The sequence below is a fragment of the Echinococcus granulosus genome (assembly GCF_000524195.1).
Source record: "Echinococcus granulosus chromosome Unknown EG_S00036, whole genome shotgun sequence".
Lineage (NCBI taxonomy): Eukaryota > Metazoa > Platyhelminthes > Cestoda > Cyclophyllidea > Taeniidae > Echinococcus > Echinococcus granulosus.
In genome coordinates, this window is record NW_020170416.1 from 85,936 (window position 1) to 98,701 (window position 12,766).

At 38.0% G+C, this 12,766-nt stretch overlaps 1 protein-coding gene across 1 annotated transcript; it reads right to left on the reverse strand. All coding sequences in view use genetic code 11, as the record gives it.

The window, feature by feature from the left end:
• Positions 1-1,182: 1,182 nt before the first annotated feature.
• EGR_05114 (hypothetical protein) lies at positions 1,183-10,859 on the reverse strand (the record flags this gene model as incomplete). The annotated part of the gene is made up of 3 exons (XM_024494363.1): positions 1,183-1,379; positions 10,632-10,724; positions 10,802-10,859. The coding sequence occupies 3 exons, from the start codon at positions 10,857-10,859 to the stop codon at positions 1,183-1,185; spliced, it is 348 nt and encodes a 115-aa protein (XP_024351149.1).
• Between the last annotated feature and the right edge of the window lie 1,907 nt (positions 10,860-12,766).

Genomic DNA, 12,766 nt, shown 5'->3' on the forward strand with positions numbered 1-12,766 from the left:
TCGAGGAGTCTCGCTCCACAGTTCATTTGAATTAAATAAGTAAGAACTTGCAAGTAAAACTTGCCCTTTTTGACTGTATTTGTAATTTTAGTAAATAATCTTGAGGACGGTAGGCTTCCAATTTCTTATTTTCTCATAAAACTTTTGTTGTACAAAAGAGGTGTTACGATCGAGTTTTCTGGAATTATTGGTAATTATATACACGGGAGCGTTGCATATTAACTTTCGACTAATGACGAGGTCTATCGCGAAAACAAATCAGTAGTCTTTAATCGCTGATCTGCTTCTAAGTTTTACCAGGTTTCATCAAGTCGTGCCAGTAGTTGGATGGGCCTCAGAGGGACTCTAAATCTGTTTATCATAGATGGCTTCGATGACCATAGGTGTGCATCTACATTTTAATGATTGAGGTGGCTGGTCCTTCCTTTGTGGTGCAGTTGAAGAGCGAATTTTGTGGACATTCTTGCTCCAAAGTAGTAGCTTATGTAACAAACTGCAAGAGTGATCAGCATCCCAAACAGAAAAGTTGGATTTCAAATTCGCTCACCATAAATTCCTTGTCGTCTTCCTGTTTAAGCCCTTTTAACAAGGCAATCAGGTATGGAGAAGACGTAAAATTCCTCCTTATTAGCAAGATGTAAAGAAAGTTACTTGGGATAGGTGTAAAAGTGGATCACCTACGAGAGTTTCGGCTTACATTCTGGAAGATATCATTAATCCAACTTCACTGCTATAATTGCACATATTTTCAAATTTATCAAAATATAATAAAAAACTATCGCCTACTTCAACAAGTCCCATAAAATCGTCATAAGCTAAGTAAATATGTTAATATTCCCTAAATTGAAATAATATTTATGCCATGAAGATGTGAATTACAAAGAAGCATTGGTATCGTAGATTGGCAGACGTCTTGCAAAATTTGTGGCTGCTATGTATCCGCCTAATCCGTTGCCCACTTTTAATTCCCCAAACCGCTGGACTTTTGAAGAGCTCTGTACTTGTTTTTGTTTGCAAATAAATATCAAAATAGAAATTTATTACCAATGTATATATGAGCCCAAAACATATGCTAAGATACATGAAAAGCAAAGAATGGGATATCATTTATAATGGAAGAACAATCATCACTTAAACCATTTGGACACTAATTTTTGCCGTCTGATACGGCTTCTCACGTCATCAGAATTGTGCCAACAGGAAGACCGTTAGGAAGGCAAGTGGACCGAGGGTGACTTGACCTCGGGTTGCTGGATTGCAGAGGGGTTCACGACAGTGACAATGACGAACCTGTCTATTGTCCGAGCAGATACGACGAATACAGCCCAGTTCTGTGTTGGCTTCACTGCATTTGCGAACAACTCGTTTCTTGCCTTCAGCTATAAAAAAAAGCAACTTATTGTACTCTAGTCATTTTCCTGCTGAAAGTAAAATTAATTATCTGTGAAGAAATATTTTTAAAATTTTATCTAGGTTGAAAATATTCCATGCTTAGAGAAATGAATAGTTATCCGATGAGATTAAAATTTTCCAGTATTTTGTCCCTGAAGAAACTGTAATATCTATGTTTAATAAGAAAAATTAGGAATGGGAAGTCAGACAGCCTGTATTTTAAAACTGTGCTGGTTTTTAAAAGAAAGGTGTCGGTCAAAAAAATACAATATCTTGTTGATGACCACTTTGCAATACGTTGGTTGTTTGTTTAACTCTCAGTTTTGGTAAAGGGACCACTTAGGGACTCCGCCATTGTACACTTGTCCAGCAGCCTAGCTTTTAAGGTGTTTTAGTAGCCCCATGCTTTACTCTACGCTGACAGTACACATTCCAGCAGAGTATTATATCTCCTTTTGTCTTGAGAATAGTCTTGGGGAGCTACAGCACCTAGACGGTAATGGATAGACTTATCGCCAAATAACTGACAGATAATTTCACTCACAATTGTTTATCAGTCGATGATACACTGGTCTGGTGCACTCAATGACTTGAACTGCGGTAATAGCAGATCTGACACTGCTACATCTTCAACCGTTATCCTGCTGTTCCAGAATAACTATACATATGGCGCGTTCTTAAACCATCATAGCAGTAGGACCCTTTTCTAACCACTAGGTGCCATTATAGAGGACTTTACGAAAGTATCGATGAAGACGAATCTGTTCTTCTAACGGATAAGTACATCTTCCAACACCGATTCCTCCGTGATGTAACACATGAATTAGTTTCACGGCAAAGTTCTCCCTTGGATTGTAACACTATGCTGAATCACAGATTATTTGGATTTCCAGGGTGATTATTTACTACCCTTCATCCGTCAGTGCAAACACAGTGTTGGGCTTTTGCTTAATTCTTTGTTTGAATAGACCCAGGAGCAATTTAAAAACGAGGATATGACTTTACTACGGGCTAATAACATCACTAGATGCAACCACAAGTCACTCTTTGAATGTCAGATGGTAAATGTGAAAGGATTTGCCTTCGATACTACTAAGAAAGCTTTAATATTAGCAAATAATTAATTCATGAGGAAAAATAAAATTCGTTGCAAACATATCTCCCGATTATGCAATTAAGTATATCCTGTGGGTTTGTAACTTAGTTGACAAAAGAGCAACTACTTCGCTAAAAATAATGGTCTCAAAACATTTAATTTTATTGATTCTACATTTTTAAGTCAAAATTTGTACATTCAAATCCATTATCTTGATGAAAGTGCTGTCATTATAATCGGAAACATCGATTTTCGGATGATAATAAAACTGATTTACACCAATAAATCAGTTTTTAGTACCTTATCGCAAAAACATAACGCAATTTTACACAAATGACCATTTTTTAAATAAAATTTCGCCTATTCTTATCCTTCGATGCGCACAATGGCAATGTCACATATATGTGACATGATAATCCGATGTTTCAAATTGAGCTACAAGCGGATTAACTGAAAATAATAAAATCAGATGTAGAAGGCTCTTAATCCAGGAAAAAGGCCCACATTTTGCAGTTAATGAGCTGAGTTGCAGTGATCCACTTCTCCCTGAAACTTCGATGGCGATGTGCCAAAACAAAGTCGTTGACATAGAATTCCCCACTTCGGCATTATGATTAAGCAAATTCGTACGCGTTTAAAGAATTTGGCTTGAAAAGTTTTCTTCTTCTTCTCTGAAAAAAAAATGATACACGCTGCTTACTGGAGCGATCAGCGCATAAATGTTGCATTCCATATTCTACATCGGGTACCTCTTTGATGTTTCAGTCTGCTTTTCAGCATTCCCTTTTTATTAGAAAAATTCATTAATTTGAATGATGATAGCAGTTTAATAGGTGCTTAACTGCGTCATTGAAAACGCGAGCTCTTCAGTTCCCTCTCTACTCGTCGTTCTTATCTCCTTCACATTAAACTTTAGCCTCTACCTCATTCATCCATATTAGGGCCTCCAAGAAGACTCCAGACAATGGTAAACGGACTTAACTCAAGTTACCAATGGTCCCGATTTCATTGGCTGATTAATCCATTGCGGCATTACGAAAGGATTAACATGACGTTTACCTTAGTGGATCTCCAATTTCGAGTTCTACCATGTAATACCTGCTTAAGGTGTAGCATCATATTTTACCTGTTTGTAAGTGACATCGACGAAAGGCCCGTTACAAGCTTTTAAACGAAACGGAGTCTTGATGCTACTACAGGAAGTCCTGGACATACCAGATTGTCATCTAATAGCGTTCGACGTTTTAGAGGATATGACGCTCGGAAAATTAACACTAGGTAGCTGTCTCGGCTAGATGTTTTACAGTGAGTTTCGACTGACATTGGAGTTCATTGAGCCCAGGTGGCGGAAATGGCCAATAGAAGGACGGAAGATTATGTTTAAGTGAGGAAAGAGACCATGTGATGATTGGGTGCATACTCAGCTGGATATTTAAACGCTGCAACCCATCGGTTTCCGTGATCTTGACTTTCTTTGCAGAAATAATAGGTCTTTCTGCATCCTGTTATAAGTAATTGCTTTTTAGACATAAATTACAATGTCATGGGATGCGATCAAACAAACGAAAATATATTTCAATGTTTTTAAGTAACAATGTATATCTTTGTCCAAATTTCATTTAAACATCTTTGTTAAATTTAGTATTGATTGAACTTTTATTGGTGGAATTGAAACACTGTTTCCATCTGCAGTCATCCCCCTTTTCGGTTTTAAAAATAAAAACAAGACGATTGCTAATGGTTTAAAACCCTTTAAGGTTTTGTACAGTAATTTGGTAGTTTATATTTGTGTTTAACTGGGCTAGTAATGCGGCTGCCATAGGCCACAGTTCCACTCTGACCTTCGATTCAAGCTAATGGCCTTCTAGCTCTTTCGTGAGTCCGTAGGCGGTATGCTTTTCATACTGCATTGACTTATTACGGCTTCAAGGAGGGCTCATGGGGCTAGATGATGGTTTTGTAAATTCCACGCCAGCTAATTACCCGGTTCAGTGTATTCTTGTATATTAGGAAATAACTTGACCTAGCTGAACGCAAAGCAAAGGGTAGGAGTTTGAAAAGGCCGTAAAACAGCGTGAATGGTAGACTTGTCGTCTGTCATCTATAAAACTTAAGCGGTAATAAAGCCCGCCTCCTCTATGACGCTCGGCTCGCTACAGATTTTTGCGGACCGCCAGAAGGACGTACCTCAGACACGCTTACATTTTCTAGATAGTTTTGCAACTTGGTAAAAAGAGCTTTTTATGCTCTGCAAAATACTCTCTCTTTCCCAAAAGTATCTACGAGTCTCTAGTCCCGACTTTGTTTCCGTTAACCAAATAAAAGTAATTGGAATTCAAAGTATTTAGGAAAGTAAGCATATTATTGCGATGATAGTGAGTGGCAAAAGATAGTAAACCGTTGGTGGCGTTTTCCCTCAGAAGTGGACTTTCTGTAGCAGGGTTAACTGCTTAGCGTACATTTACAAGGACTTTTATTGAATCTTTTTTGTTCCCAAGGTGCCTAGCTTAAATCTAGTAAAAGTGTTTTGCGGTCTCGTTAAACCATGATGAGGTAAAAATATCCTCAAAATGGCTTTATCGGGAGATTTATTCCATCCCTTTCAAGAAGTGACTTCTTAAAAGGCATCACTTTTGGGAACAAGAAAGCAACATTTTATCAAATTGATAATTGCTTTAAAGCGTTTTTGATTGTGCGAGCTCTTCAGCCCCTAAAGACAATACAATCGCTTTGACGTCATGGCTACAGTCACTCAGATCGTCTGTACGTAAACAATAAACAATCTTCCGATGGCGTTATGGTCAATCACAACTTCAGGAAGGCTTAGGAAACCAACTGAACTAAAACCTCGGATTCGATGATTGGTGTAAAAAATAAGTATCAGAGAGGAAGGCATGGGCTGTGAACTTTTGATTTCTTGGCGAAACTTAACAGCATTTACCGAATTTCACCAGCCATGTTAGGCTCGTGTTCTGAAGAATTAACATCAAATTCGAACGATTTAAAATCGTCCACCACCTTACCATCCGAGGTGCTCGGGGGAAGACTTGTGGACTAAGTTAACAAACACTTCTTTCTCCATATCTCAAGTGCATGCTGAAGAAAACAGAAAAATGACAAGAAGCGCCGATGGGACTGCATGCTTGATTACCTGCGTTCTCCAATCTTCGCGATTTTCGCTCTTATCTTGGCAGTGCCTTTCGTTGTTCAACCCCCCCCGAACGACGGAAATAAAGCGCTTAGCACAATTTCAAAGTAGAACTGGGAAGCTAGAGCACAGCCTTGTAAGTACAGCAATTGATCACTATTTTCTAGCAAATAAGTTATGGCAGGCTTGAAATTTAAAGTTTAGACTTGTTTACTTTTTGAGCCATTACGACATTTCTCGTGGGGGTGAAATTTACCTTGATTTCCAACCGCGATGAAAAGTGGTCTTAATTATTACAAATATTTCTTTGTAAATTCACTAAGCATTTACGAACTCATGATAGAACACTTATTCGAAACGACTCTTTACGGGTAATAAGTAGTTTTCTCCGGAAGACAAAAATTTGATAGAAAAACTTGAAAACACTTGTAAAAAACGAGATTCGCAATGATTTCGCCCTCTAAAAGTACATAAAACCCTGGTTCTGATTGGTTTATGAGAATAGGTTTATTGATGTGTAGTGACTTGATCCTTTGTTTTGCTATGCGTTTAAACGCTTAGGCGCTTCAGTCTCTGTGGGTTGTACTCCCAACCCACGATACAATTTTTAGGCCGTGATAATAGCGCAGCTCCTCTGCACACTAGTAAGTAATATAGCCTTCCCTACTACTTTGGGCTATTACGACTTCAAGGAGGACTTGGTAGGCTACAGGTGCGCTTGTTTTAATTTAATGACCAAAAGGCATTTGTTTATAGAAATAATGTAAACTTATTACTAAGTTACCTACTGGAAAAGTTAAACCTCCGTTTTTGTTCAAATTCAAATGGAGTCAAAAAGTTCAACTTTCATTAATTAAGCAATAGCTAGATATAAAAATTTGAAGGTCATATGATTATCTACAGATGAAAAGATATTTTTAAAATGTTAAATGAGTAGTAATTAATTTATGGATATTTTACGAAGTAAATGGAGTTCAAACATGAGTTCACTTCTAAAATCAGAAATATGGAAAACGCTTACCAATATAAAATTAGATACCAAAAGTGAAAGAGTGACATATTTGAGCTAAGAATGAAGACTGAATAAGCTACTGTAAATTTGTTTAATGTTCCGGAAGCTTCATTTTTGTGTTAATGTCTCTTGGAAACATGCGATCTCGTTAACTTCCTTTTGATTGGCCAATATTAAGCACATATAGACTTTAAATGCACTAATACTCATTTTAAGAGCAAGGTCTATCAAAATGTTATAAATAGGTGACAATAAAACCACGCACACGCTATTGCCCTCAGCCTACACAAATTGGTCGACAATCAAGGCCTCCGTAGTGGGGACTTTACCTCTTTGATTAGTCTGCTTGAAAATTCAAAAGGATCCGCGCTCACGCACATCCCATCCTCCTTTTCTAACATGACATAATTTTGGGGACTTCTACTTTTGAAGACGTGTTTTGACTCCCGTAGGAAAAAACCTAGTCTTAACAATCTTCGGTTCCATATGGCTTATATTTGTCAAATGTCAGTAGCTTCTTGGTTGTGAGTTTGAGCCCCAAGAAATGCTGATAAACATCGGTGTCAGTATCGTTTTCCTTCATCGTAAAATTAAATGCATTTACTTTAATCTTTTTTGGTTTAATATGTAGAAACTGAGCACTAAAAAGGAGAAAAGTACTTCAATCACTCAGTGTCATCCATTTAACGGCGTTTTGTTCGTACAAGAACGCTATGACATTCTACGCGTAAACAAGGTGTTGTTTACGCTAGTTACCTCTCAAAACATTCAGAGGTGTGTTTAGATTTCAAGACTGTTACCTCATTCACTTTCTACTGAAACTGTAACAGATTACCCCTAGGAAAGACAAGAAAAGTGAACGGATGGAGATAATTACTCTTACAAAAAGGTCACAAAATGGATAAGCGTAAATAGTTGTCTTACTTTGAGCAAGAAAAGCTAATTTACTCTGAGTAAACTTTAGAAAAGACAGTTGTAAAAGAGAATAGAACCTTAAATCCTGCTTTAAAATAGGTTCACATTAAAATAATTTAAGGTGTAATAAACTCGAAACAAATAAGTGCTTTACCTAATTAACACATTTACTACCAACGTCATACTGCCGTGGCTTTCCAATTTTCTCACATAAGTCAGCACGTCAGATTAGTGCGACATTCCCATTGCACCAAATTGTATTTGATAAAAAAGTTGGTTGATTTCAAAACAGTATTTGAATTTATCAGGAACTTAAGTAACACACAAAAACCCTGTATTATGATGATTGATTTGCCGCTAAGACTGCGGTAACAAATGGCTTCATGGATCATGAATATTTCAAACTGGAGGAATATTTGGATGAAGCATAAGAAAGTTGTGCTTTTACTTCATGATCTTGACACCATAGTGTCTTGATATCCTGCCCTGTGAAGCTTATTACGTCTTCGAGGATCAGTGAGGCTGCTATATTGATGATAGAGAGGAGTAAACACTATTTGGGTCTTTCTACCACAATCACGGATTTTATAATGACAAAATGCCTTTTAAATGCATAGCAAACCAAGCTTCCGTTTTCAGCCTTTCAGTTCCCCTATAAGTAATAGTAAAACGTCCTTCTGTATTTTAATGTCTCAAAGCACCTTTAAGGAAGACAGGGACAAGTAATCAGGGACAACGGTACGCAGACCAAATTTAAGTGGACAATAATCCTTGTTTGGTTAGCTAGATGTCACACCCAATCACCATGGCTGGACGATGCCTACTATCGTCGGCTGAATTTGCGGAAGCTCATTACAGAAGGAATAAAGCAGCTTTTCCCTACTTCTGATGAATCCTAATTTATGCGTTTGACAAAAACGTGTACCAATATAGCAACATTAGATCCACCGTTTACTTCAAAGAAGGTCATGCTGTATTCCTCCAAACGGGATAATGCACATCTTTTGGTGCAGGGATATGGTACTCCCATTTCTCACGTCACATTTAAGGAAGTGTCCGAACTACGAAGTATATCAACTTCTAACACTACCAGCTCGCCTTGAGAAGGGCGTGATGTTCAGGATTCCTAAATAAACTTTCAGAATTTACACGTACCAATGTAACAAACAGCCTTCTTCATGCTTTGTGAAGATGATATTCACTTATGCGAGCCCTTCAGTCTCCATGACTTATCTATTTTCGCAACATCTTGGCATGCAATTCATAACGCTGATAGGTCAATTCTCCCGATGAAACCCATAGTCATGGTTACCTGTCATTTCACGTATCCAGGAGCGACTGCAGTGCTACGAAGCATATTTTCATGCAATAGCTACTGTTCTAGAGTATTTTTAAATAAAATATTAAGAAATTTTTACAACGTCCCCTCTAATTTTTGCGAGAAAAAAAATCATTTGCAATTATTTCCATAGGTGGAAGATAAAGACGTCTCATTTTATGCAATCTTAAAATAATCTTAAGAAAAACCAAGATGTGATTTCATAGGACACGATTACAGTCCGCACAAGTTCATATCATTTCATATCATCTATCTCTTTCCATTAATTTCGAATATTACGAAATGGGACTTATCATTCCCGTTGGGTTACGTGACCTATCAAAACAGGACAGATTGTCGAGAAAAAAAACAGTGTTAGTTTTAGGTAATGCACTTTTTAATTTAAAAAGGTTTTATTGACACCCAATAGTAGTCTTATTTGCACAGTTTTTCCTTGATGTTATCATTACCTCTTCGACCCAGCTGATGGATCAACATGTCATCGCGACTATGGGACTGGCAAATCAGTAGCGTCTTTTAAAAGCGCCATAAATAATGGAATTTCCGGTAAAATTATCTTGAAAGGAATTGCCTTCAATAGACGCAGTAAAAAGTTTTTTTTTTTCAGGTCTGGGATTTCGTAAATCCCCTGTTCATAAATCGAATGCAAAAACTGTCTGAGCAATTTTGAAGATGCAGGCTTTCAGAAGTGAAAACGAGGCTATGGATGTTATGGCAACTGGGAAAGTGATGGCGAGCCTGAGGGAATTGATAAAGATATTATTTGAAATTTTATGGAGTTTCAATACGGAAGGCTTATACAATGATTTGAATCAAGGGATATTCATCCAATATTACGTCATCGTGTTTTCTCGAAAGCCTAGAATAAATATTCTACAAAGAAGACTTAAAAGTCTCTTATTTTTGGTAAATACAGGATGGCATGGGATTACGAAAGTACCCATGAGGGTAGTTAGTAGGAGTTCGGAAAACACTGCAAGTTTAATGAAGGTTTTTTATGAAGACACTCTACAGCAACTTCCAGTAGCTTTTAATGTGAGTGGTAAACAACTACATCGTCCGGAAAGGGAAGATTGTTGAAGATGGGAATGGGGTTCAGGGACTGGCGTCGATGGCAAGGTAAGAAAAATCCTGGTCTTGTTGACTTGTTAACATAACTAAAAGCTGCGGAAGGAAAATGTCCACTCTACATTACATAGCTAACAAGCAGCTTTCCTTTGAGGGACCAACACAGTTTGATTTTGACAAATTACCGCAGGGATCAACTCGCTATGATCGGCCAAGCAAAGTTATTAACACCATAGCCTCTTCTTACTTCCTTATTCATGGAACCCAAACACTTCATCATTAGGGATTTCTTTTTGAATAGAATTTGGAAATGCAAATTACTTAGGTTATTTTTAATTGAAATACCGAATGCGTCGGTTATTTTTGTGGACTTTAAGTACTGTAAGCTTCCATTTAGAGAAATTTGGTGGGTCTATGATCCTATCATAGGGCCCAGTAGTTCTGGGAAAACTGCTTTTAAGAGATGCACTTAAACCCTGCATTTTGCTTAATAAACGGAAGAAAAGTTCTAAAACACGTGTTTATTTGCATATGTTTTAAATTTACTTTTGTTAAAACGGCAGAATTCTTTCCGGACCTTTTTAATCCTTCTTTAAAGATATGAATGCTGTTTTGAGTAGTATGTTGCTTCAGCATAAAATTATGAACAAGTTCTACTCACTATACTGCTCAATTTTGGCACACAACGTCTTGTTTCCCGGCAGACATTCCTCAATATAGCTCAAGGTGTCCCAATTAGCACAGGCTTCACCGTCTTTGAACGAATTACAGACGACGCACTTCAAGGACAGCGCTGAACGGACTCAATCAAGGTGTTCCACATCAACCTACCTGTTGGCAGTAGATGAATTATCGTAAGAGTAGCCAATAACAAGAGGGTAGTCCGCATTTCAGTTGACAAGAGGAATGGGTGGGTGTTAAGGCACTCAGATAAACGACAAACACGAGAACAAATCAATTAACACGGTACGATTGAATTAAGTCAACGCTGATTGGCTTCTGCTGAATTCGTCCTGTCTTATTGGATGGTGTGACACTGTGCTTGTGCACAATGCGGTTTGTTAGCCAACTCAACCATTTAAATGGTGTGTTTGTGCCACCCAAGGGGATGTGTAAATTATAAGGACAAAAAGTCTTTACAATGGGTGTAAATCGATTGCTTAATTAAATTAATGAATGATGGATGCTGTGGGACGTAATTACAGGACTTATTAGGACCCAGAATTTCTGAGTCATGCATTGCTTCATTTCTAGCCATAAGCCGTCCTTAGAGGAATTTAGATTCATCACTCAAGTACACTTTGTTAACCCTTGTGTTTAACTTCCGACAAAGTTGTGTCGTCACACACCCAGTGTGTATCACATTGTAGGGAACTTTCAAGTCTTGATAGGATTCAAATACGTAGTTAAGGGTTGTGTCAATATTACATATTTTATATAAATAACACAAGCCTACTATTGTTTTATAAATTTCAAAATTTCAATTTCAAACACAAAATAGTTTACATACTTTGTCAACCTCCACATATTCCAATTTTGATGGGCTGATTTCAGCTTGGAATTAAATGACCGCCATGAAAATATAATTACCTGCAGAGTTTTTATATTTTTTTAAAATGCATCTGTTTTCTGTTCGCTAAGGAACTTTAAAATGGGAATTCGCTAGTGTTTTCTGTAGTGTAGTGCCCAAAGTCTTACCTATAGGCGAAAGAAGGCATATTACTAGGGCAGAGAATGTATTGCTTACGTACTGAAGGGCTGAGAGGATAATGGCTTGGCTGAGTGGAAGTACAATCTGAGGGAACTCAAGTGCCCACTTTTTAGATGCAGTATTTACCACAGTATCAAAGCAGTACACAGCTTCTCTCTCCTTTTGCGTGTCGTTCCCGTCGTTTCTTTAGGTCAGTCTCTGTGTTGACTATTAGAACGTAGTCGGTGCCGTAAGAAAAATACCCACAAATCAGTAGCGGCAGTCATTGAAGCTCAGACGACTTTGGATTCCAATGTCACGGATCCATCTCATCAATTTCGCTAAATCTGAAGTTTTGGTCTGTTTGAGAACTGTACTGAGGAAAAGGAAATGCAAAAGCTGCATACTCCTCAGGACCTAAGGCCCTCTACAACGAGATCGTCTTGCTTGTCGTGCTCTAGTCGTGAGGAAATTGTTCTAAAAGCCGAATAATTTAGCGGAAGACATGATATAAGGCGAATTCGTGAGGTTAATACTCGGCATCGACTCCATATTGCTACTTTGTACTTATTTAAGTGATGCCTATTCTTCTGCCTCTCTAGGTTCCATTTAGCCGGGTATCGCTTGCTTGCTTAATTAGCATCATCATTTGGATGCCGTAGACAGCTCTCAACTGACCTTTTTTAAATGGTCCATAGTGTGATTTCAGTTGTTAGCAGCAATCCTGCACAACATGAGACTGGAGTAGCTACCGGAGATAGAGGTCATTTTCGACACTTCTGCTGAATGTCTTCACAGATTCCCTCTTTAGCGGTAGCCGCCCCTCCTTGATCGTCTAAGATGAGGTTCGCTTTGCCACTGCCACCAATGCACCCTCTCCAAAGTCGTAAGAAGTCAGTACTATGGCAGAGGTTATATCAAAAATATACAGAAGGGCTGAATGGCTACAGTCATGGGGTGGAGGCCATGCTGCCAAGCGGAAGTGTGGCTAATGAGGACTTAAGTGCCCACCCAAACAGAGGCAGATATAAACTATCAAAGTATTACAATATTTCTTCTTCACTCCTATCACTAGGTGTACATCCCATTACAGCTAAACTTTGTTA